This window comes from Strix aluco, chromosome 3, assembly GCF_031877795.1.
Source record: "Strix aluco isolate bStrAlu1 chromosome 3, bStrAlu1.hap1, whole genome shotgun sequence".
Taxonomy (NCBI): domain Eukaryota; kingdom Metazoa; phylum Chordata; class Aves; order Strigiformes; family Strigidae; genus Strix; species Strix aluco.
The window spans coordinates 82,264,118-82,291,173 of NC_133933.1; the positions used below are offsets into that span (position 1 = coordinate 82,264,118).

The following is a 27,056-nucleotide window of genomic DNA, read 5'->3' on the forward strand; positions in this document are numbered from 1 at the left end:
GAAAATATCCAGTAGAATCTGGAGAGACACTGTATTACTACTCTGAAATAACGTGGTCTGTGTAATCAATTCCACTTCAGCTGCTGAATTTAAAATAAAACTACCACACATTGAATGGAGCTCAAATTCATTCCTTTTTATAAACTAGAATGAAATACAGGGAAAAAATACATATGCGGTGTTATATTGCAGTGAACTTTAAACAAAATATTTCAAAGACAAGTAAAGGGAGCAAAGTGCCTGAGTTGCTAAACTGATGGCAGCAATGTCGTCTTTCCATCCAGGGTGTTTAGAAATCTCGTGAAGGTTGAGTGGGGCCGAGAATCCATTCTTTTTACTGTGCTTGAGGGAGTCTGAATCATATCTACTATCTTCAAAGAAAGTTCTACTGAAGTGTCTTATATTCTGTGATTTCCCTGCAGTCCGTCTAGCTTTAAGGTTTCACTTTAATTAAAAGACACCTCTGTTTTTTATAGACAGAGCTGGATTTCTCAGAGTGGTCAACTGCAGGCAAGAACTGGGTTGCTATACCCATGACAGACAGCCCTATTCTGGTCATCATGTATGCAGAATGCTTTGGAAATTCTTGAACTCTGAATTATTTTGTAGATGGGTCCTCAATAAACCACCTGAAAGATTTTGTCTGATTTCAGGAAAAGGAGGGAGGAAATTCAATGTGTGGTTGGTTGAACGTCCCAAGTAATTTTCTGAACCGCTAAGAAAATTACCACCATTTTGTTTTATTTCATCAATCAATATTTAGAAAGTCTGAGCTTGAGAAACTAAATTCAAAGTAAATTTAAAGAAGGGCTTGAAGGGCTAAAGCTGTGCATTTTTTGACAAATAAATTACTGTACCAGACAAGGGTGAATTAATTTTCACCAAACTTCCGGTCTTCAAACCTACAGAGCTCTTCTGGGATTGAAACATAGCACAGTCGTCTGGACTCTCATATTTGCGTAAATCAGAGAGGTCAGAGCATGAATTTTATCTTGCTTTGGAATCAGCAATCACGTGCTTGTGTCCAGAATTTACACCATGTTATACACTTAGTTTACCTAGATAGCAGGAGAGATTTTAGCTTTAACAGTCCATCTCTTTTTCCTATGTTTGTCCTAAATTGATGGCCTTTGTGTTGACCTTTTAAAAGCAGAAGAGATCACATCTCTACAGAAAGTGTTGAAGTTAAACCTCCTTAAGAAAAAAACAACCAAAAAACCACTGGCAGAACTGCTGCAGAACATGTCTTTAAAGGGTGTGAAATTATTTGCATGTCCACTTTCACCTACAAGTAATGGGTCATCCCCTGGGCTGGTCCTAGCTATGTGGATGCTCCAGGGGAGCAGGCAACACAATGCTTTGGAAGATGCTGATGCAGAGTGGAAAATGAAAAATAGAGTGGAAGTTTGTTTTATCTCAATAGAATGTTACTGTTAATTGTCTCAAGTACCTAAGAGAGACCAGGCTTCTCAAAAATGTGTAGATGGATGGAAAAATAGTAGGAAGAGAGATTGAGTAGTCTACCTTTGGTGTCTTTTGAGACACTGTTGTTTTCAAGCACTAATTCTGGCAATCCTTTCTTCCCTTTCCCTCTCTTTGAACTTGTTTAAAACGGAGCTGAACCTTCAAATGAGAAGAAAAGTAATTGAGAGCACTTGATTTTTCATCTACCTTTCCTGCTCTTCAAACTTCCTTCTCAGAAATGTCAGCAACTGTAACAGGGCACTGGTCAAGCAGAAAGGCACTGATGAAAATAGCGATGACTTGGATACTGTTTTCTGTTCTTCCATGAAGCATGATCTGGGGGAGAATCGGTTCCCTGTCACTGTTTTCCCCTTATATAAAACAGGAGGGAATAAATTTTACAAAGGGTGTTGATTGCTTTCCAATTTTCTGATGAAAAGTGCTGCACAAGAACTAGTCAGTGTGTCACTGACTGCATGAGTACTACTGAATCTGTAATAATTTTTCTTCCTCTATGTCAGTTTGGGATGCAGAGGAAAATTACCTGGTTTCCTCATTTCTCATTGCTTTCCCCAGCGCTCAGGACCCCAGGCCACTGATGTTAAGCAGCAGATGCTTTTCATAGATCGGATTAAGGGTTGATGAAGACACAGAGCCTCATGCAAGCATCCCACTGTGCTCTTGAAACTGGAATTTCATTCCTGGTAGTGATCTGTATGGCCTTGCATTTACCTTAGAAAAATATTTACAAAAAAAAAAAAAAAAGGTATTTGGAAAGAAGGGAGCTAATAATAATACTAAATTCTTGCTAACATACAGTGTTCAGTATGTCACTAAAGGCCTAGTGGTATTTAATATATGGATTCTTCTAAATAGTGGATGTGTAATTCTCCTAAGATGTTTTATAAACTGTAAGAGGAAGAGGTACAATTGTTCACAAATGTTTCACCGAGATTGTTTTAAGTCAGTTAAAATTGCCTTTGAGAGTAGAGTTGCACTAAAAAGGGAGAGGAGAGATGGAAAAAAGAAACCCCAAAACAGGGTCCTGCTCAGTCTAGAGTTTCAGGCGAGAGAGGAAAAGGTCTAGTTATCCAGAGCCAGCTGCATTGTTAAAAGTTCATACTATCACTTTGACATTTAGAGTAGGACTCGGTGTCTTTGTAAATTCCTCTTCGTATTACCAGTGTAGGTCTCTGAGCTCAGACCATTTCACAAACCATAACATTTTTTAGTGAGTGATTGATCTGTATTATGTGTCCTAGCCATCAGAAGAATCTTGGGATGTTGCTTGTATAAACTGTAATACAATCTGATCCTGGGCATTTAGTTACAGACTTTCATAGACCTATTGGCGATACTCAGTCCTCCTGGATTTGGGAATAAGGCTTATCTGATACCTTTAAAAAAAAAAAAAAGGGGGGGGGGGGTGAAGAAAAAAAAAAAGCCCCTCATTTTGTCTGTTCCCCACTTAAATAACTCAACACATCTGGTAACACTGTAGGATCATTGTCCTTTCAGTTCCTTTGCAGCTCATATTGCTACAATATTTCTTCAGTATCAAGTTTCGTAAAGGGCAATGTGATTTTTTTTTTTTTTAAATTTTTGTAGGCTGTTTTTATAGGTCTTGCAAATTAACCCATATGCATTGCAAGAAAAAACATGACTTTTAATCAGCACCATTTCTAAAGTTAGCGCTTGCTTTGTGTATATGAATATGTATATGAACCAGTGTTTAAAAAAAAGAAAATACACAACCTTTCTACTAGTACTCAAAACTAGCATACAAATGTGTTTTTATTATCAAATAAAGTATGCCTAAATGTTAAAATATCTTTCTGTTAGGGGTTTTATCATTTGACTTCTTGTCTTCAGTTACAAGAATGATAAAAATTGAAACTAAATCTTTTAATTCAATAAGAACTATGTTGAATTTTAGGAAGCAAAAAGAGGAATCAGATATAGGCTTATATGCATAGGAAATTAAACATTCAAGAAATTAAAACTTTGTGAGCAACTAAAGGGGTAGCCTTAAGGTGTACTTATTTGAAATGCCTGCATTTAATTTTACAATAAATCTGAGTATTTTGTTCCAATTAAGACAGTTCATGTGCACAACTTTAAATTGTACAGTAGTTCCAGGGAGACTATGGACTGCTTGTTTTACATTCTGGATCAAGTTCAGATTTTTAGGCTTCGCTTGAATAAAATAAAAAGTCTGAACCCTGAAGATAATACAGATTGATAAATCTGATTTAAACATTCCCGTGTTGCAGACTTTCAGTGTATGTGGTACAGCTGAGCCTCAGGCCATGCACTAAATACATCCACAGTGCATTCCCAGGGTACCCGAATACCAAATGATCACATTTGAAAGGTTACCTTTCTATGGATTCTGACTTTTCTGTATTAGCCATGAAGATTAGAATTTTAACAGCTCCCAATGAGAGGTATTGTGAAGTATTTACTTGGCAGGAAAAAAACAAAACAAAACAAAGCCCAGATGAGGTACTGTCTCATATTCATGAACTGGGATTTATTAGTTCTGTGAACGTCCTTGTGAGAATACACTCCATAGTTCACACTTTAGGAAAAAAAAGTCTTGTTTTTCATTTGTATTAACTTAAAACTTTGATAGAAGAGTTACTGTAGTAGAGGTTTTAGCAGAGAGACAGGATCATGATTGTGTAGAATATATCCCAGTAAATCCTGCAGACTTTCACAACTAGCTTTCTGCAAGGAAAGTTATAACCATTTATCTCTCTGGAAATCTGGCAGTAGCTTTGTTAGTAAATTTGGTGATAGAGATTTTCTCCTTTTCTTTTACAGGTTGTGGAACTCATTTCAAGTGCTATTGGTGACTTAGTTCAAGGTATATATTATGAAAACTCAAAATCACCTGAGGTAAGAATTTCAGTAGTTTTATATACCCAAGAAGTTTGGTGATATTAATGTGTGACTACAATAAATATGATTACTTTCTCATCTGTTTAAAAGGAGGAGGGGGGGGTAGGAAGAGAATTAGCTGCAGTCCTAGTGAGTTTCAGCAGTAACATCATTATGACACCTGTGAACTCTGATGGAAGTTTCTAGAAATGCTCAAGGAGGGACTATTTTATTTCTGTGAGTGCTTAATAAAATAATACCGTGTGTCATTACCAGGAGCTCTACACATGTCTTATTACAGGCTTTCCAAACACTTCCAGAGGTTTGTAGTCAAGGTTCTGTTAGAGTCATTTATTACAATGTTGTCAACACCATTAATATTTTCATGTTAAATCTCCCATTTCTAAGTTCAAAGTTGTTTACAAAATGCTTCATTCCACACTGATATCAAGTCCTTTCTTCTTCTGAGTGTTTACACTTTGATAGTATAAACATGAGGTTTGTCTTGAAGCGATAAGAGTGTAGCACTGTACTCCTCTCCACCAAAAGTCACTGTGCACACCTTGCAGGAATCAGCAAGGGCAAAGACAGTGGCTGCCAGCGTTTCACACCAAGTAATCTATTTTTTCAAGGGCAGTTATGAAGGTACTGTTTGGCAAGAACTGTAATGAAAATTGGTCCAGTTAGATCTAGGTATTTTTGTCTTTACTAGAATATTTAAGGAAACTTGTAGGGACACTTCTTGAAGTAGGCTTGCTTGGCCAGGGTGTTGGAGCAAAAACGAGTTCTTTCCTTCATTTGCTGTGAGTATATCTTAACACATGCAAAAGACTGATAATTTAAAGTTGCCATGATGTCTACAGGTTTTATGATAGCAAGTTTTCACTGTATGGGAATGATGAGCAGTGTGTATATGTGAATATCTGTCTTGAAATCCACTGATGTAGATAGATTTACTTATAGTGACCTTGTCTCACATGCCTAGTTTGCCTCAGAGACCTGAATCTTAACATTCAGTAGGTAAAATGACTTGACAATTGCAGAAATACATTAATTCATTTATATTTGTTGTATTTAGACTGCAGCTCTGGTTTACTATTGCTGTGTTGTAGTAGGTAGCAAAACTAATAGCTTAGTGGAAGCCCTGATTGCATGGGTTACCACTACAGTAGATACCTGCACTGATGGTTCTGCACTAACCAAACCAGAGTGGGCGAGCAGAGGGTGCCACCAGCTAACAGCGGCTGGGACCTGCAGGGTGCTGCTGCGCCCAGCGGCTCCGCGGGTCAGTATCTGTCTCCTACACTGCAGCAGCAAGGGCATGTTACTAAAACTAACCTCTTCTACGCTTATCCCTTTCATTTTGATTGAAACCAGTTAGGTAGGAAGCGATCACGCTGATGAGCTGAGCTCTCCCCTCGGTGGAAGCGAGAGCCTGTAGCAGGTAATGGCGTGCTCGGGAGACGCCTGGGGCCACAGGCTCGCCAGGTGCCACGGCTGCACACGGAGGACGACATGCACAGAGCGTCCTCTGGCATCTCTCAGGAGGGAACCCTGGGTGGAAGCATGGCAGCAAGGCAATGTGGGGAACTCGGCTGTCCTTCTGCGCCTGCTGTGTCTAACCTGTGGATAAACAGGCTTCAGCCTTCGGGGTTGCTCCCAAGTACTGTACTGTGCTCAGGGTTATATGTTAAAATAGATGACGTCTTTGAGAATTTTGCAAAGAATGTTTAAAATTTTATTTTCTGTATTCAAGTGAGTTTCTAAATACAAGTAGATCCCAGATATATATTTTAAAAAACAACTACTTTTTTGTGTGTAGAACTAAGGCTATACAAGTTCATCTCAGCAATGAAACTGCATTTTATTTTAACCATGGCCCCTGTATAAATGAGAAATGTTGTGGACTCCTTTGGGCTCCTGCCACTGTAGAAGGTCTTAATCTTCTTTTTCTTAGTCTTTCTTCTTCTGTTTATTTTTTGTTGCATTACTGAAGCACTCCACATGTGTAGATTGGAAGGGAAGTGTGAGATAAGCTAAGCACAGCTGCATGATATTTACCCTGCCCTGGCTCAATTACAAATAGCAGACTTATTTTGTTTCAGTGACTTTTTCTGTCTAAGGGAAGTTGAAAGTACAGTATACAATTTGTAAGGGAAGCCTAGGTAACTCAAAACACAATTAGTATGGTAGCATAATAGATACTGAAGTTTACATGACAGTGTTTGAAGTTTAGTCTTTATAACAGGTAGTGTATAACTTCAGATGAGGCCTAGAACAAACAAGTGTGGGATCTACTTTTTTTTTTTAAAATCTTATCCTCTGAGAAATTTGGTTCCATGTTGTGTATGAGACATATCCCTGCTGCTTTCCTCACACTATTCTGCTGAGGCAGTGTCCCGTCTGTGTCTTGAACATCCCTTTAGCAAAGATTGACAAATGGACTAGGTCAGTTGTTGATCTGTTTTATTTGTATTCTTTGTGTGTCTTCCCTCCATCCCTAATTGCAATTTGACTGAAACAAAAATGTGAACTACATTTCCTAGAGGTAAGATAAATGCTTTAATCTACTCTGCAACTAAATCTCAAATGTCAAACTTTATTTCTTTTTAAGAGTAGGGCATAGGGGTGTTGGTAATGGCATTTTCATTGCTGGGAATGTCTTAAATTTGGATAAGCAGAAGGGTATCTTCTCACCTTTTTTTTTTTTCCTTGTTGAGGCAGGAAAACTGTACTTCATATGTTAAATGTCTTTCATGCAGTTGTTATAAAGCTCCTCAGTACCATAAAATAGACTAATTTAGCGTCAAGTTGTTTTGAGTTTTGCTAGATGTCTACCTAGATGATACATGAAAATACAAAAATAACTGCAAAATTAACCTTTCTCCTCTGAGACCCTAAGTTCATGTTTATCCCCCCAAAAAAGTTTGTTTGCTTCATTTGGATGACCCAGTAGGAGAACTGAAAGAATCATTTGACCTAACAAGACTGACCTTATTTACTCCTGAAGACTTATAATAGATAAAATTATTTGACAGCTCTTATTACCATATTTTTTTCTCTGTAAAACCACATGCAATCCTACAGCCATCCCATTTTAGTACATTCATTTTGGTCATTCTTCATCTTGTCTGCATAGTGAGTCATTAGATCTATGTGACACGGGGAAAATAAAGATAATATTTAACTTCATCTTTATTTGAAGACAGTCCAAACTACAAACTTCAGTTGCAAAGGCAGCCTGCCACTCATGTTCAAAGCACCAACTAGCTGCTGTGCTTTAAGACATTGCGTTAGCAATATTAAGCTAATATTTTGGACTGTAAACTGGAGCAGAAAGGGGTGACATGATAAACCTTTGTAGCTTTGTGTGCTAAATCCCTTCTCATCCCAAAATTCTGTGAGTGAAGGACATTATTCCCAATTCCAGTCTGTCTTTCCTAAATCTAGGTCTAATTTGGGAGTAAAAAACTGTGCTTTAGTGAGTGCAAAGATGAAAGTTGTCTAATCTGGCCTTCAGTCATGATCGTGGTACCTATTTTTAACAGAAAAAACATTGCACTGAGTCTCCGTTTCCTACTTTGAGGAGAGTGAAGGCTTCGAAAACGTTTGCTAACTCACAGAACACTGTCACACTTCTAGAAACCTTCTGTCTTAATATCCCAGATCATTTAACAAATGTAATGAAGAATGCTTTAACGTTCCTGTCAGTTCACTGAACAGGGACAAGAGATACAGGGGAACTCAAGGTCAAACAGCAGAATCAAAAGCAGTACTTGAGTATGTTGGCTCTTGTGCCAGACCTTACCTTACCTGCCAGACCATTCTTGCAATCTTAAAGTATTAGGGATTTTCATGGGAAACTACTTTGTTGGTTTGGGTGGTTTTTCTCCTCACCTCCAGAATATCTAACTGATGCTAAACGTGCATTACCAAAAATGGTTTTTAGTGTCAGATTGGGACCATTATGTAAGACAAGAATATTTCCAACATGTTCCACTAATGACTAGAGGAGCTGTTAGGTATTTTTGAAATTTTTGATGCAATTGTATAAAAATTGTGCATAACTAATATGTAAAACAAGTTTTTAAAAGAAATACATTAGTGGCAAGCACTCATTGTACCAAATAGTGAATTAACGGGTATTTGTTTTAGACTGCTGTAGGGTTTTTTTTTAATGAAAATAAGTTTATTTTCCAGTGAAGCACAGACTACATGCAGTAGGTTGTACCAGTTCTTTGATGTTTGGTTACCAGTCCTGCTTTGAGGAGTAATGTTTTGGGGTACTGCACATGTCCATCAACTGGACTGATGTAAGTCTATGTTATAAGTAAAGGATTTGCTTATAAATTTTACCTTGGGAGGTGAATCAAATGTATTTTGAGTCATGTAAACTGCCTTTTAGCAGGGCAGCAGTCAGAGCTTTCACTTTTTTTTTTTTTTAAACAAATGTTTCTGTTGCAAGACAAAAGGGAACGATAAAATATGGAATTTGGGTAAAGAGCATCTGTGAGAAGAATGGGTAAATGTGTCAGAGGGGGGAAAAAAGCATAGCTAGAAAGAAAACCAATCCTATTTGTTTACTGCTTTTCTTCTTTTAAATACTAAGCTTTTCCAGAGAGATTTAAAACTAACAGATGTGGAGAGATATTTAAATTTATTATAAATTTTCAAACTTTTTTTTTAAAAACATGTGTTGCTTTTCTATACAGTGTCACAATAAAAGTATTAGGTAATTAATGGGATGCTTTATTGACCTATCTGCAGACACCCTTGTTCCTCCAAAAGCCGTGAAGACATGTATTAATAGACCAATAAAACATGCCCTGTCATGTTCAGCAAGCAGGAATACATCTGTTGAAAGCTTATGCGAACCACATGCAAGATATTTTGCAGGGTCTTGCTACTGGTAGAGGGGTTCATAGTTGCATTGGATTTTATGTATGTAAAATAGAAGTTCGTGAACTACCTAATTTAAAACTTTAAAATGCTATTAAAAATATTTCTGTGTGTTTCTGTGGATTATTTGCCCATTGAGAACGAAACTAAAGTTTGATATAAGTGGTTTAGACATTTCGATCATTTTGTGCTACAGCAGGTAGCTAAGAAAGAGCTGTCATGGTATGGAAATAAGATAAAGGCTCCCTTACAAACTGTAGCTGAAGTTTTACATTGAAAAGTCTCTGACTTCTACTCCTTCCTGGTTTTGCAAATGGGTTTGTGCACTTTTAAGACACAGTTTTCATCCGTATTTTCCTTAGTATATTTTCAACCGAACTGTGTATAAGCATATTCTTTGGTGTGACAAATCAAACTGAGTTATTGTAAGTGCCACTTTTGTAATGGGGATCCTTGTTACCATCACAAAAAGCTGCCCTTCCTGATAGTTATGATTGCATATTTTGTCCTGCAATTCCATTTTCTAAAAGTTTGTTTCCTATTGCCTGAGATGATTGTTTCAAACCCAACTTAAATTATGGAAGTAGCTTACAAAAAATCTCAACTAGCCAATTTTTCTAACAAAAGAGTAACCAACCTTGCCATTTGTAAAATGGGAGTACCTTCAGCTGTTCTTAATTACCCATAGGAAATTGTGATCGACAGAGCTCGATTCTGATATTTTCCCTGTGCTCCCATGCCAACAATATCCAAACTGAATCTGGAGTTGGTTGCTTTCTTCCAGGGATTGTGAGAGGTTCGGCTCTCTTCATCCAGCTTCTGCTACCCAGACAGCATCAGGGTTGGTTGTGATCTGGACCCATTTCTTGGTGACAGAACTTGTGAATGCAGTGACTCCATAGGCATTAGTTAATTGAATGTCTGAGCACTGTCAACTACAGCTAGAATTAATTTGAGTTTAAAAAGGCTTTTATATGAAAGGCTGCTGCTATGAGTCTTCTGGGACAGCTAATGTCCACTTTTATATTTATCCTTTGAAATATCCACTGTTGACAAAACAAAACAAAGCTTGCAAAAAAAGTGAAAATTTCTTTTAAAATAATAAGTGCTGTCATGATGTCAGATTTCACAGACTTTGCAATCTAGAACTAGTTTCATTTTTCCCTTGATGTTTTAAAATAGTGTTTAGATATTGTCATACATACCCTTGTAAGAATGCGGTGTGGTTGGTGGACAGTTTATATATAACATGAGAGTTAAGCTTGGATTGTTGGGAAACTTTACTGAAGAAAGGTTGTGTCTGCCTCTGCCTTAAGCAGCAGAAACTTTAGGGGTACATGGTCATAAGACATTCTGTGATTAAAATCAGCTACATTTATTTTGGCTTGCAAGCTCATATGCTAAAGCACATCCAAATGGGCATAATGTCTGTTTACAACTGGCTTCTTTCTGTAACCCAGAGATTCACAATACCTGTGTTTTTAAGATTTCAATACTGTATCTTCAAATGTGTCTCAAATTTTTTAATTTTTTTTTTTTTGAAGTTAGATGTCTATTTTGGATGCTTGAAGCTCCTACATGGTGTTCACGTAGTGGACAGTAACTTGTGCCATCATTTTCAATCCTGTGATGAAATTCAAACTTGTTTAAGAAGAATATATTTTCTTAACAAATCGTAGAATTAATTTCCTTGTATATGATGAGTTGCAATTACTGTTTAAGCTTCTTCAGTTCCTGCAGCTGATATTTGACAATGTCCACATTTCTGTTACTGCTCAAAGGTTGCAGCAAGCAAATGTTTTCAACTTATGGGTCTTCGGAAAGGTTTTCTAACTTAATAAATTGTTTCAGGATACCTTTCTAGAATATTTTTGTCTTGGTTGGATTTAAAACAAATAATTATAAAAATCACTGCCAATTTTCAATATCATCCAGCAAATTTTAGTAAATACTGTTTTTTCACTGAGCAGATTGGTTGTTAAAGAAAAGATTGTGTTACGTCTTCCAAGAGCTCCTGATTTTAAATTTAAAATAAATTGATCTATATCTGAGTGGGAAAAAAAAGACTTGATATATAGGAAACTACTTGAATTAAATGCTCATTTTGACATTTTGCCAGTCATGGGAATTTGCACATGCTCTGGGCTGAGTTAAGATATTAAAACAAAAATACTACAGTAAAATGAAACACGAGCGAAGTTTAGGCTTGGCTTTGTAAGTTATCATATGCATAATAGCAAACATGTGGTTTCTCTGTTCTTCACTTTCCTTGTATAAGTTAATAGTATGTCTGAAAGCAAAGGCATTTTGATACAGCTCTGTGTTACTTGGCATTGCAGAATTCTCCTACTTTTTCCATTAGTCTCAAATTATCCTCTCCCTTGTAACGCAGCACTTCTGGGTGATATCCATAAGGGAGGAAAATTAGAGCTGAACGGATGGATTCTATTTCATTTGTTACCGATTTCATGACAGATAATACCTTGCTAGAAAACTATAGGGTCACACAGAATTACTTCTTGTTCATTTCTAAGTAATTTAATTGACGTCACTTTGAGGGAAAAGGCTTGTTATATAAGAAATTTTTTTAATATTACTTTTTCAAAGAATACCTTTGGCTTAGTGTATGCTACAGATTTGGTTGAACTGAGAAATTACAAACTTTTTAATGCTTATATGCTTGAAATTTTTTCTGTTGCTTCTCATTACTGATTTTAGTTTTTTTCTAAGCGAAACAGTTGTCTTTTCTGGTTTTGGTTTTTTTTCCCTCTTTAGAGAGTACCTAAAGGTGTGACAGTAATGTGTATGTGCAAACGATTACAAGTCATAAGCTTTGAAGACCAATTAGTAGAATAGTGGCATATTAACACCTCGTGAGCCAAAGTACCGGCAGCTGAATTTGAGTTTAGGGGGAAAAGATTGGATGTGTGTTAATTAAAACACTTTGTGGAAAGTAATCCAAATTAATATTTTGGATACAAAGGATTCTGAGAAGTGTTGAGTATCTTTGACCTTACAGTCAAGGTGATAAAGTTCACTAGAGGCATCACTGAGATCTCTATCAGTCCCCTGGGAAAGTTAATACCTGTCATTTTCTAAATCACAGCTTTATTTATTTATTTTTAATACTTTCATTTCTCATCTTTAATATGGAAGTAGAAGAGGTACAAGTCCTCCATCACAGCCCTTGATTTTTCCAATGCAATTCTATAAGGATTTTTAATACGTTTTGTAATTATTTTTTTTCTTGACTACAAAGGAGAAATTGTAGGGACTTCTCAAGTTTGTTTGGGATTGTTGATTCTTGGTAACTGGCAAGGGGCTGAAGTGCAGTTGTACTCTGGGTTTTTTTGTTTTGTTTTATTTTTTCTTTTTCTTCTCCTCCCCCCCCCCCCCCCCCCCATTCCCTCGTGAGGAATATGTCAGCTGTTAATGTTCAGTGTAATGATACAGTCATTAAGAAAAAGATCTATGTTGAATCTGTTGACAGCTCCACATATTTTGCATTGTTCTTTTTGAGCAGAAAATGAAAATGTTGTTTGTGGAAGCTGCTAGTATATTTGTTCTGATACTTTTCCCTACTCATCCCCAAAAGAATGCCCTTTATTTGGCACCGTGGCACCCAGAGTTTTGTTACTCACCACGTGTCACGTTATCCTGTGCCACACTTCTACGAGATGACACAGCTGCAGTTCTGGTGTTTTAATGTTAGCCTTTGTTTCATTTTCAGGAGAACTGTCTTACAGATGATATCAGCATATCTACGTGGAAGGAGCAGGTTTTCCTGTCACATAGTGCCTTGCTGGCAAAGAGCTGCCAGGCTGCAATGGAGCTAGCAAAGCACAGCGCTGAGATTCAGGACATGGCATTTCAGTATGGAAAGCACATGTCTATGAGTCATAAGGTACACCTTTTCCTTTCCTTCTGGGATCTTAAATACAGAAACACTTGTAAGATGTGTTGCTCTTGAGCTCTGTTGTATACTGCCACTATGCTGTAGACTTTTGCTAGCAGGTCAGTGATGCTGAGAGATTTGACTGCTGCCTGGTGTGAAGTTTGCAGAAGCTACTGGTATGAACAGTGCTTATGAACTGGCAAAATCACACTGTGATAAGCAATGTGGCTTATTTCATTCAAGGCTTTGTTAATGTCCCTCTAGTGCATCTTTCTGTAGCAACTTAAAACTTTACCTTCTCTGCTCCTATGTTCTTGAGGCCTCTGTCCCAGTAACAGGAGTTGCAGGAGAAAACATGTGTTGGGTCTCAGCTGCTGCCATACAGAGATTTGTACCAAGAGGCTCAACTGCCTGCAGCAGCACACGAGCTGATGCATGAGCTGCAGTGGCTGAAGGACCTGCATACGTTCCCTTCTGAATAATCTGCTGTGGAGGTAACTTCCAGAGCGGGTAGCTGGAGGATAAGGAGGGAGGTCACCAGATACAGACAGAAGCAGCCTACACCTCTGCAGCAGTAGGATTTCCCAGAGAAGGCCTCTGACCTCCATTAGAAGTCTATTTCAGTGCACAGCTAGAGTAAGTGCAAAGGAAAACACACACAGTGTGGAACTTGGATCCTTGGCACTCTTGTTTTGCCCTAAAGATCTGCTCCTACTGTATTGCACTACTTGCAAGTATAGATGTAGCTTGAGACAGGCAGACAGACCTCTCATCCGCTTCAGCTGAGTTGGTTTAGACGGTTTCTGGTTCCTCCAGGAGAAGGAAGTGCTTTTATAAAGCATAGCTTTACTGCCGTAGAAATGCCACTATATGTTATTTCTAGGTACAACTCTACCAGTAGATTGCTTCTAGTGCAGACTATAGCCTTAATATTTTGTGTATGCTTTAATATTAATACATTCACCATTGACAAATAGTTGTGTGTAAAGGATTGCATAATTTTCAAAGAAAGCTCCTAGCTATGTAACATTTTCTTTGTCAGAAGGAGGGTCATATTGCATCGGCTTCCTCAGGTACTGAAAAGTAGAATGTATTACCCTTCACAGATTGAAAACTGATGTTCTTCCCACCAAAGTCTGGATCATTCTTCCCTCTATATTTTTTTCTGCTTCCTGCCACTTGACAGTTGCCTACCGGGGTGTGTCTCATCACTTGCCCAGCTCTGCAAGCTGTCCTTTACCCATTTCTTTGCAGATTCTCTCCATGCTTCTCTTTGCCACAACTTTCCACCACTGCAATGCTTTCAACATCTTCCTATCCCTCCCCCATACTTGAAAAAGTGCAACCAAAGTACAAGTGTCAAAGCAGAAAGTGGTGAGTAGGTATAGAATCAGGATATGGACCTGGATTCGGTGAGTGGGTGGATATGTATAAACTCGTCCTGGCAATTGAAGAAAGGTGTTCTTCTCTTTCAGCTACATTCAGACCTTCAGCCATTTGTTAAAGAAAGTTCTAGTGACACGATGGCCTTCAGTTTGAATTCTGCTCCTGCAGTCCTCCATCAGGAATTCCTTGGAAGAGAGGCATGGATTAAACAGATCAGAGAGGTAAATTATTGTTTAGAATTTCCTAGTTTTGCCATTTGTATCTCTCTTCCTATCTATACTTTCAATCTTCAGAGAAACTTAGAAACTAACAATGGAAAGGACAACATAGAGGTTGCCTCTGCTTTCCAATACTTAGCACTTCTCTCTTCCATGCTTTCAAGAGGGGGAGATCTAGGGACCTGACAGTCGAGCTCTGTCAAAACTTCTGTGTGTCAGTGTAATAAGTGGATTCATTTGCGTGGAGCATATGTCTGTTCCTCTGCACTACTTGTGCAGTCCTGTCTTAGCTTAAAGCTACTTTCACTGGCAGCTTAAAGCAGAGAGCTTTGCATTACAGTGGTTGAAAAGTAGGTACACATTTCCTTCTGCCAACTTGGCTCTGGGAGCAGTAATTTTGGATGGGGGCGGGGGGAAGATCTGGGGGACTTGGCTTCCTGACCACTACAAAGTATTTGTGAGATCTATCTGGTAGATATCCTTATTCTTTGTTCTCTTAATTCAGCTGTTCTTTTCCTCTAACCCTTAGATGAGGAAGGCAATAAGATAGCTACGTGGTGTAGACCTTTTTTATGTACCATGTAGCGCAGCAGGATTCAGGCCCATAAATATCTTCCTGGGTATTGCTGAAGTGCAAATAGATAACTGTAGAAGACAACAGGAAGGGAGAAGGGGGAAAACAAGAGAATGCTTAATTTTGGCCATTTTGGTGAGTTCCTGCATCAGTCAGACATGTTTTGTCTGTCTAAACAGCAGTGATGACTAGCATTTGGAAATTCCTGCAGCTGTTAGAGTTTTCAGTAGAATGGCTTCTGCCTTCAATAAGAAGCTAGCTCTGTGCAAGCATGCTCATTCAAGATGTGATGTGCTGGCTGAGGGCTCCTTTCCCAGCTGGTTTGAAAGCAGGACTGTCAGGTAGAGGGTGTGGAGCCTGAGCCACTGCCTAGTTCTGCATTCATGATGGCCAGGTTGCAGCCTGCCTTCACATACCACAAGCAAGCGGAGTCGTCTCTTCAGCAGTGAAATTTTGGGAAGTCTGCAGAATCTACAACCTTACAGTGGTATGGAGTTGGGGGAATCTTAAAGTGAAGCAAACCTTTTGTCATTTTGAAATTAGGGGCTGGTAGTTTATAATGTGTGACAAGGAATTTTAGAATTCTACGATCTCAACACAAGGCTCGTATGTGAGTTGAATGTAAATGGATTTGGATGATTGCAGTTGGAGAATAATGGTATTACTACAGCACAGTGTATAAAAGCTTTGAAACAGTTTCCCATCTGCAGAATCTAGAGGAGGTCGCGGGTCTCCAGGAGTGCCGTCTGTCTGCTTACCAATTCTCATACCAAAAATGGGCATCTTAGAAACAATGAGGCAGTTCTCTCTGGGGGAGGGGAGGGGGTGGAGAAGTGACATGCACTATGCAAAAGTGTCTGCTAACTACTACTTTAGCTCAACACAGAGTGGAAGACCTCATCCAGGAGCGTTTCTTGGCTTGTGTCGATTTAGAAAGGAAAATTACCTTTTACTAACTACAAGCTCTTTGAGATATCATCCATAGTCACATTCACCGTGTGACATTCGGTGCAGGCCAAGCACTCAAACCAGAGACTTTCTCATGTTGGCAGTACTCATAAGAGTACTCATAAGCCACCCTCTTGTGCAATGTCATTTGTATGGTTTAAATAGGCAAAGTACACACAGTGCACTCAGTCCCTGTCAGGTAGAATTTTTCTTAGTAGCTGAGTTTATGACGAAGCATATGGAAATCCTGACCTTTAATTACTGCTAAGTATCTGGCTTTCTCTGTTGATTGTTTGCCCATATAATCATTCACACGATGGATTAAATACAGCACGTCCCCTCGGCAGCTTCCTCCTCCTCAGGAAGGTCTTGGAGTTCAGGAAAGTGGAGGTAGAGAGCCCCATTGCACCTAGTAGCCTCCACAGTGGTATACTGCTCAGAAGACATGTGGCTGGGACTCAGTGCCTGTCATGCATTTCACTTAGGTGAAAGCAGTCATCAGAGAGGTCATGAAGGATGCCTGAACTGCTGTGGAGTGCCCAGAACTTGTGTGATTACCTCACCACAGTTCTTTTGCTAGAGGCCTGGATACAATTGCTGTTCCTAAGGTAGCCTTTGAGTGGAGATAGCCATGTGCACCTTTCTGCTGCTGAGCTGAAGACCTTTTAAAAGCCCCCTTGTCTCTTCATTTGGAAAGAGCAAACCACATGAGATACCCAGATGCAGAAGGTTGCATCAACACTAAATTGTATGTGTTTTGAGAAGATTAGATTCTGATTTGGATGAAATCTAGAGTCCTTAAAAAGGACTTGGGATGTGTATAGCGGGAATACTTGTCATAGGAGGAAAATGATGTGTAGGTATGTGTGTGTGTGTATACATGGAGATATATATATATATATACACACACTCAAACATGAATGAATGATCCACAAAGACCCGAGTCTCTCCTGTCCTCACTGACCTCACCACCAACACCCCCCACCTTTGTGCGTTTAAAACTGAAATGTCCAATGAACTGTTCGGTCAAGTGTCTATTTTTAAAAGAGTATGGGTTGGAGCAGAGTCCTGAAATATTTAAAAAACCAAACCAACTCCAACCTATCCAACCTTAAATCGTTCCTAGGAAACACTGTGTTAGACAAAGAAATGCTTGAATGCTGCTCTTCTGATGAAGTGCTGTAATAGTTGCTGAATGCAGTCTTACTGAGCTTTTGGAAAGCCCTGTTTTCTTAAAATTTAGCAGATAATCCAGGATTATAGGATGGAGCATTTCCTAGGGGTCAAAAGACAGAAGAGTTGGTCACTTTTAGCCACTTACAGATACCTCTTGCTAGACAAGAACAAAAATTCTCTGGCTTCAACAGACATCCAACACCTAAGCAGTGAGGTACAAAAGATTGAAGTTTGAGTGAAGAAATTAAGTAGAATCCCCAAGAACAGGTCTAGAATCCATGTTAGCTCATAGCATTTGTAATTTAAAAAAGAAGTAAGTCAGAAACTAGAACCATTTCATCTAGGCCAAGGTAATCCATGTGCTTTCCACCATATCTTTCTGAGCCTTCTCAGAAGAAGCAGGACTGGAAGCATTTCTCAAGTATAGGTTTTAAGACATGTAAAAGGGGCCATCTCATCTGAAAAAGAAAAGTCAATCTCGGAAAACATCCTGATAACCTGCTCCAAAAGCATTGTCTTAAGCAGACCACAAGTGGATGGTTTATCTGATGCATTTTGAGTAATTTCGTAGGGGATTCAGGGATCCTTCTCCCTGGCAAGGTGAGCTGATTTCACACCACTTCGTGTATTAATGAAGGATGTCATGGTATTATTGTCCCTCACTACTGACACATGGTGATCTTTGGTGTTCAGGAGGAGGACTGACCGGAGTTGACTGTTTGTGTGTCTAATATGCTGGTAAGCAGATGCTTTTCTTCGAGGATCCAGAGCCCCAACATTCAGAAGCTGAGCTCCCCAGCCACGCAGTGAGACCTAGAAAGTTATCCAAGTTTGACAAAAGTGCATACCTTTTACAAATCAGGCTTAATACCTTTGAGGAAGCTAAACCAGATGCAGAAGTCTGATGTAAAAGGAAAAAAGAAAAAGCGTGTGTCTGAGATTGGGGTCAGTAAAAGTCAGACCCAAACTGCCATGAGGATAAAAAGAAAGAAAAAAAGCAAAGGTGCAGTTGTAGTAAAGAAGGCTTAGGAAACAGATTAAACAAGGTTGCTGCTTGGAGAAGCACAGCTGCCATTGACTTGAATGCTTGAGAGGAACAGAGCATGAGAAAATACTCTTGCTGTTGGTAATGTGTATTAGACGCGGGAGGAGGCATGCTGAGCACACCTCTTCTGGTATTGCTAAGACTAAAAAGCATCTTCCTCAACCATGTTGGCAAGTTCTCCACTGCAGTGTGAATCTGCATATAGGCAATCATTTGTTAAAGAACATATTTCTGGTGTGTTCTGATACACAATATAACTACTACATATATTTTGAAGAAGCTGCAAGATCCAACCGGTATGAATAAAAGTTGGCAAATCAAAGAGATGGGAATACACAAATAAGGAAGTAGTTATTGGCAGTGGTTTTGCTACTCCCAAATGCTATCAGGCTGTTTTCTTAATATGCATTCCAGAAAAGCTGATTCTTAAGAAGCTTAAAGAGAGTAATAAAGAGGTTTTGTGGATCAGTTCCCTTTCTCCTTCAGAGAAATCATTTTGTTATCTACTGTTTTCCTTCCTGTTCTGCTTGCTTAGTCTCTCGTTGGTTCTTTATTTTATTTTTCCTCCCTTACAAAAATTAATTTATTTTCTAAATCTGTGCCATCTCGGCAACATCTCTTCTAAGCTGTGCTTGCCACACAGTGTTCCTCTCTAGTGCAGGCCTCAGCTCTTCTCCTTATGCCAGTTGGCCTGCTCCTCTTGGCTGCTCTCTGAAGTCCCCACAGAGGACATGTAGATTAGGACACTACCTCTCCATCTTTTCAGGAGACACATTCCAGAAGAACTGAGGTTTGTGGTCTTCCCTTGTGGGGGCTAGAGGGAAAGAAACTGGCGATTTTATTTTTTTTTCTCACTGTGCCTGAAAAGAGAAGAGCTGGAGTTGGATGAGGTGATAATGATACAGCTGGATCTGACCTGAGGAAAGGGCTTCAGGTTGGTTGAGCAGGAATGCTCTGGGTCTGTCCGAGCACTGCCGCTGGGGGAGAAAGACATAGACATCTCTGCTACATCATGACAAAATTGAGAAATTTGGACAATGTACTTTTCTGTGTCTGGGTGAGAAGAAATTTAAAATTTATTCATACTTCTTTCTGAATGTGTTAGGAGTTTTAGGTTGTTTGTATCTGCTGCTTAAGTAAAGGGTGATGCTGATACTTGAATACAATTCTAAACCAAAAGCACCTCCAACCTAGGTCTAATAGCGCTGACATGGTCCTGACATCCCCTATTGAGAGCTCTAGACTATTACCTGTGTGCAAATCACTATAGAGATACATAGAGTTCTCTTTTAAGAAAATAAATCCTGTTATTGCTGATATGAAGTATGGTTTATTTCAGAATATCAGGGGAGAGATTGATTAATGCAAACAGCAAGACTTCTTAAGACCAAAACATTTTGGATTCAACAAATGTTTAACTACAAGTCATAATAAAAAACCCTAAAAATTTACATCGAGTATCTGCAGCTGTCATCTGAAACAGAACCATGTTGTATAAATGGGTAACACATTTGGTTGTATTTTAAGTTTTTCCATATCAACTTCCTAAAGAAAGTTGGATATGTTTAAAGTAGTAGCTCTTTTAATTGCATTCTTTATTCTTGCAACTCTAGTCTGTAGTATGTAACGTCTTACATAAAATCTCTCTTTCTCTTTAAGGCACAAGGAAGAGGAAATATAATGGACTACAAGAAGGTTGGTAAATTACATTTAGATCTCATTATTTTTAATGTTGTTTGTAATATTTTCAAGAATATTCTTGACGGTTGAGAGAAACTTCCTTATTAAAGTCAGGTTATAATTTGTGCGTGTGTATATGGAGGGAGAGAGAATGGCTTGTGCAATTTCTTGATTTTAAAAAGCCAGTAACAGTCAGCTGTACTGTAAATATCAAATGTAGCTATTTAATAATAATTTTTGCCATTCTTTATACCATTTGCTTCCCCAAGCTTGGTTTTGAAACCAGGCTTCTGACAGCTTTTGCTGTCACCTTTTTCTGCAGTCATTCGTGGGTTAGCTCCCATCAGTGGTCTCTATATGTTGATAGAGTATGCTGTTACCTTTTTTTTAATCTCACCTTAATGCCATGACATCTATTAAAAAATATACATACACATGTTTTATAATCCGGTCCCCATTATAACTTTTAGCTAAGTCACACTGTATTTGCTACTGGGATGGCTCTATAGTAAAGGCAGACCTGAACTAACTAGTTTATCTACTGAAATTATCTGGGACACTGCTCTTAGAGAGCTGCAGGAGATGGCTGAGAGGTTCCCCTCATTAAATACTGGAGCACAGCATACTTGTGGTGGAGGCAGAAGATGACCCCAGCTCGCTCACTGAGCATGAGCCTGACTAGTTCTGAGTCTTAAGTAGATCATGAGGGTCCAGTTAGTTATCTCCAGCATCAATGGGAAATAATATATAAATTATTGAGCCACACGCATGATTGAGAATTGCTTCTTGAACTGGGGCCTGAAGAGTGTTACAGCTATGACTGCTGCTAGTATGGAAGGGTAACACACAGGACAGGTCAGACTTTTATTATAATTATTCTGTATTAAGCAAATTTGTAATTTGGATTATTAAAAAAGCTTTCTGTCCATCCTTCCTCTTAGAAGATAAAAAGGATCTCAACCTTAGCTTGCTATTTAAAATCATTGTACTTTTAGTTCCTTTCTACAATAGAAAAAAACTGATACAACCGAGACTTTCTAAATCACCAGCGAGAGCACTAAATTTTTTTCTTCTCAAGTATGTCTGAGTATCTGAGATACTTCTGTGAATATTTAAGCTCGGCTACTTGCTTTTGTAAGTCCAGAATGTTAGAACTGTGATCCACCCAATGTCATTTCCATAGTTTTAAAAAAAAAAAAAAGGGGGAGGGGGGAGAAGGTAGAGAAGCATCTAAAATTGCTTTACTGAATTAAATATTTGTCACTGTATTCTGTATTTTGACTGAAATTATTTCGTATTTTGGATCTTTCCCATGAAATTTAAAAACATAGTGTGCTTAGGCAACTTGGACACTTGAATAAAAGGAAAGGAAGGGGGAAAAGCCCTTCAAGTTTTCTCTTTTGAGCAATTGACTTCAGCCAGAAAGCATCTGATTTTATTAGCTCTGGGTAATCATCTCTTAGACAAACACAGATATTATGAGTTCAGTAATGACAGTGAAAAATTCTGCATGGTTTTTGTGAGCTCAAACAATAATCAGCTCTGGCTTTTGTAGAAGCAAGTTTCAAAACGATCATGTCACGTCCCTTTCTTCTATGTTTCTTTGTTTAAAATAAAAGTGGCCATTAGTTACATCCATGCTAAGAGAACCAGTAACCTGTAGCTCACCCCAGCATAGTACCTTGGCCAGTGCATGCACACAGCCAGTTAGAAGGCATGTATTTAGAATTTAGTATTTCTTTTTTGCCCTTTGCTGTGTTGTCTTTATTTCTACATCACTAGAGTCAATGTTTTGCGCATTGCTCAGTCTTTTCTTCTCAGCATCAAGGTTCCCTCTCATCTTTCTATTCAGTTGCTAGAATTACTTTAACATTCCTAATCAAATCTGGGGGCTTGTTTCTCAGAGTCTCCAAATTATCTCCTCTTTAATTTTGTAAAAGCAAAGGTCACCAAAATTAGCTATAGAACTTCTGAAAATTTGCATTACTTTTGTTCTCTTAATTTTTATTATGAACGTCAGTATGCCACTTAGTTGAGATAAAAATGCTGTTCCTTTAGTTGAATTCATAGATATATGTATACAAAAATTGTTATCTGTTTAGCCTGCTTAAGAATATTTTACCTTACTCACTCTGGCTTTCAATTAAAGTAATGAATAAAGATAAATTTGAGAAATTGAGATCCACCCATTTAACAGGCCTCCTTAAAAGGCAAAGGTCCTATTTCAATTTTGAGACTGCTCAAGAACTTTGAATTGTTCTTTTTATGCATGTTATTAAAATGGTACCCTGATTTTTTTTCACTGACAAAAAATAATATCTAGATGGTACCATTAAATTTAGTGAGGGGTCTGACATAAACATAGAAGTGAAATACTTTCTATTAATTAGGTCTAAGACTGTCATGTCGTTAAGGTCACTATGTTCTACAAAATTTTTTAGTATTTTTTTTTCTCCCAGATTTTCTCAATGTTTTTATCAGAAGGGCTTTGATATCACAAAAGACTTATGTTAAGGTCTCTGTTTCTGAATATATTTTCTCACATTAGTATCTGAATGTTTCACTCTCTTTTTTCCTATACTATCACACCGCATCCAGACAAATTATTGATCCATCATTGTGGTGTTTGAAAGTCTCTTCCAGAGATTAAAAAGTAGCTTCAGCTCTGTTTTAGTGGAGATGTTCAGATGACAAAAGGGAAGGTACCAATATATGGCAGGGACAAAATTCATGTATGTCACTGAAACAGACAGCAACTTTCCTGTCACCCTCGTTTGTATGTGGGATTTTTGGTAAAAATCTCAGACTTTTTAAAATCAAAAAGCTTTTATCCATTTTGCATGCAAGATAAGCTGTGTAATTCTAAAACAACAAATTGAGAGTCTCAATTTAATTGATACTATTTTATAATACTGATTAAAAACTCTCCACTGAAGTGAAGGCCTTAATGGTGCTTGGCATTATAGAGACTTGTTAAATGAGTGTACCAAAGGCACAGCTAGTAGCAGACATGAGTAAGCTAGGAATAATTCTTGTTTTCTGGCTAAGGCTCTAGAAAAATTATAAGATAAGGCTAAATAAAGAAATAAGTCTTGTGTTTTGCAGCAAATGAGTATGCTACTGCAAGGATTTGTTGTTTTTTTTCTAAATGTGATATTCAGAAAAGATAAATTAAGTCAAGTGAAAGAGAATGTAGCAAAACTCTTTTTTTTTTTTTGCTGTAGCCCTGTCCATTTGCTCTGCTCTCTGTCATTCCTTGTTATGCCTTTCTTCCAAACTGGCAGGGGAAATATGGTACATCACCATAGCATGCCGTGACATACTTTGTTGGTTCGTATATGAAACACTGTGCATGACGTTAACACAGGGAGCAGATTTTGTACAGTACTGAAAGAAGCATGAGTCAAGAAGTGGTAGATCCAGCCATTCATACACTGCATGGCACTAGCGTCTTGACTTCCCATACGGTAGGAAAGAGAGAAGAAAAATGGGAAAGGTCACGTTCAGAAACGAGGTTTCTCAGTGGTAGCCTACTGTCATGCAACTAATAAATAACAACAACACAGTGCCATCAGTTGCGTTAGCAAGAGTCGCATGGCTCCCCTTCCCCATCTCACTGCTGACTGCCATGGTTAGTGCATTCGTCCTGCTGCAGTGCTGTCTGCAGAGCAGGTTCACAGTCCCATGGTGTAAATGACAGCAGTCCTGCGGTTTTGTTTGTTTAAATGCCAGAGAATCATCATGTGTCATGGGACTATAGGCCATAGGCTATTCACTGTCTTGCTCCTGAAATGCAGCGAAGAGTTAAAAACAGGGTTGTTGTTTGTAGATGCTTACGACCTGTGGTTATTTTCCATTAAAATTTTCTTGTTTGTTTTGGAGCAGCCACTGCCATTAGTTGCTTTTGTTACATATATTAAAAAAACATAATAGGCAGTGATTTAATGAATATGGGGTTTTTTTAGATGTGTTAGTAATAATACAAAAGCAGTCAAAACCATTCAGAAGAAGCAATTTTCTCCTTTGTTGAAATTAACCCTATCTGAATTATCAAGGTGTACATCCAGTACCAAAAATCAGTTGTATCTTTGTTTTTAATTAGTGGATATTTTCCATGCCTTCTTTGGGGTGAGAATCCAGCACAACTTTTGTTTCATTAAAGCAAACAACTATTACATGTTTTAACATAAATGTCAAGTTAATTGCTTATGTATGCTAAGATGACAATTAACAATCAGTGTTTGCATTAATGTAATTTAAGAAAGTCATGCTTTTTGGCAAGATTTCATCACTTCACTACCATCGTTTAGATTTAAAAGCTAGTGGGCCTTGTTAAGTTCATTGTGAAAGACGTGGAAAGGCATAAGGAGGACGAGTTGGTATCTCTTCTAAAATAGTAAAGGGTCTGTACGATCAATCAGTGTCTTGGGATGAGTTGTAATTTTTTTGGCAAAGTGTGCTACAAGAACTGCCTAACAGCTGGAGTAGCAGTGTTCCCTGTAAGCAGGCCATCTTTCCTCTGCTGTTGGGGGTGACTCTCTCCAGATTTGGTTTCTTCCTAGATAGGGTGTTTTTGAGTTTGAAGTAAAAAGATAATTTTTCTGTTTGTCAGATGAGTAAGGAAAATAAATCCTGCTCTACTAATGGAAGTTTCTGCAGAGTGTTTATGCCCTTTAAAGATGCATTTCTTTACCTTTTCTATAGAAAAAGTTTCTAAGCAAATATTGGATAAATACTGCCCCAATTTCAACTGCCATATCATGCCACATATAGCCAATGAAGATTTAAAAAAAAAAAAAAATTATCTTATGACATTGCAATGCAAATAAATGATTGTCCATCCCATTTTGGGAAGACGGAAGAGCATTACCCTGTGTCCAACCACAAAAACTGTAAGAATGGATGCTGAGACATTCCAAGGTACTTAAGAAACAAAGGAAAAATTTGACAAAATTGATCTACTTGATGTGAAACATGTTGGTACCCTTTCAAAGTAACATTTCAGCAGTCTAAAACATCAGTGCTTATTGAGCATGGTGTTCCCACAAAAGAGAAAACAAATTTAGAAAATCAGTGCAGAACACTGCAAACACTTAGCATTATTCAGTCACTTGGCTACAGATCAATTTAAATTTTGTGTTTTGGGGTTTCTTTTTGTTTCAGTGAGTACTGTGCACTTCAGAATTATAGAATGTTTTAGCTCACTTCAAGATCAGAGAGAATTCATGATGTTTGAAGATTTCAGTTTATAAGAAATTTAGCTGTTCAGGATCATTCTTCTAAACAAAAAAAATCTGAAATTACTTGTTGATGTCTTGTCACTTAAACAATTAATCCTAAATTTGACCATTGCAAAAAAAAAAAAAAAAAAGTAAGACTTTATGTTTGAAGGGAGAATGAGAAACTGAGTCTAGTATGGCCAAAATGTTCACCATATATTCAGGGAGCCTCCCCTTCCCCCCCCCCGCCCCCCAAATTTGTTGTTCCCTACGCTATCTGAAAGGAATCTGTTTTCCTTTGGGTAGGAAATAAGGCAGAAAAGTCTCAGCAGACAAGATTTGAAGTTGGTTTTCTTTGTACTTAAACACCTGCTTAGTTTTTGTCTCCTTTAATTCTTCAGTCTCCAAAATCCAGCAGTCCCTAGTTTGCCTCTTTGACCTCTTGCTGCCCTCCGACAAGCCTTTCTGTCTGACAGCAATCTAGAACAGTTGGTCTGAAAGGCAAATACTTAACTTCTGTGGTATGGATGAGAAATTTGCTCTTCGCTTTTTTAAAACAAAGGGACTGGGAAACATAGTACTTCGAGCTCTACTTTATTCACAGAATCACACAATAATTTAAGTTGGAAGGGACCTCTGGGGGATGTCTGGTCCAACCTTTCATTCGGAGCAGAGCCAGTATGGGTTTGCTCAGTTGAGTTTTGAGTATCTGCAAGGACAGAGATTTCACAGACAACCTGAGCGATCTGTTCCAGTGCTTGACCTCCCTCCCAGTGGAAAATAATTTCCTTGGGTCTAATCAGCATTTCCCGTGCTGCAACCTGCCTCTTATCCCTTCCATGTGCACCTCCAAGAAGAGTCCAGTTCTGACTCCCTTGCCCATGAGGCGGGTGGAACAGCAATAACAGCCTTCTCTTCTGCTGAAATAAGCAGTTCCCAGCATTTCCTTGTAGACCATGTACTGCTCCAGCCCTGTACCATCTGGGTAGCCTCCCACTACACTTGCTGTAGTATGACAACGTCTTTCACTTAGTGGGAAGCCCAAAATTGGGCACAGCACTCCAGACACGGTCCCACAAGCCCCAAATAAGGGCAGTAATTGCTTGCTGAGTACACTTGTTAACATGGCCCAAGAAGTGGTTGATGATCTTTGCTACAAGGACACACTGCTTCAGGAAAAAAAAATGTGTGTAGATAACTAACTATGAAGGAAAAAGAGTATAGTTGAAACATCAGAAAAACAGGATGTGGACCTCTTGGCCTGTTAGTCATCAACTTGAAATTAGTTGAATGTTGTCAAATCTAGTTAGAGGCAACTTCTGTTGGATGACTATTTAGTATCATAACTTGCAGTTGGTTTGGAGATTCACCACCACCATCACCATTTCATAACTCTTTGTATATTTGTAACAGATCAGTAGAATCTAAAAGCTGTGTAGACCCTATCAAGGTTGTTAACCCAAATGTAGAATATCCCTTATGAATGTGCCTAAATACTTAATAAAAATACTCCAAACATTAATTCTACAAAGTAGGAGCAGGAATGCGAATTCACTGCAATTTTATATATGGTATGACCTAAACAACACAGGCTTTATTTTATTAATCTTAGTTTTAACATCTTACTAACTTATAAGCAGAGAGATGGCACACACGAGCATACTCTCTT

General features: G+C 38.3%; 1 protein-coding gene across 3 annotated transcripts in view; it reads left to right on the forward strand.

Annotated features, from left to right (window-relative positions):
• The window catches only part of PDSS2 (decaprenyl diphosphate synthase subunit 2), a 125,855-nt gene that overhangs the window by 92,417 nt on the left and 6,382 nt on the right, over positions 1-27,056 (forward strand). For 2 of the 3 annotated variants that reach the window (XM_074819398.1, XM_074819400.1), the window contains 4 exons: positions 4,291-4,365; positions 12,977-13,150; positions 14,617-14,748; positions 20,148-20,183. In XM_074819398.1, coding sequence (XP_074675499.1) covers positions 4,291-4,365; positions 12,977-13,150; positions 14,617-14,748; positions 20,148-20,183 — 417 coding nt within the window. The remainder of the gene's footprint in view (positions 1-4,290; positions 4,366-12,976; positions 13,151-14,616; positions 14,749-20,147; positions 20,184-27,056) is intronic. The other variant, XM_074819399.1, reaches the window with a different exon arrangement.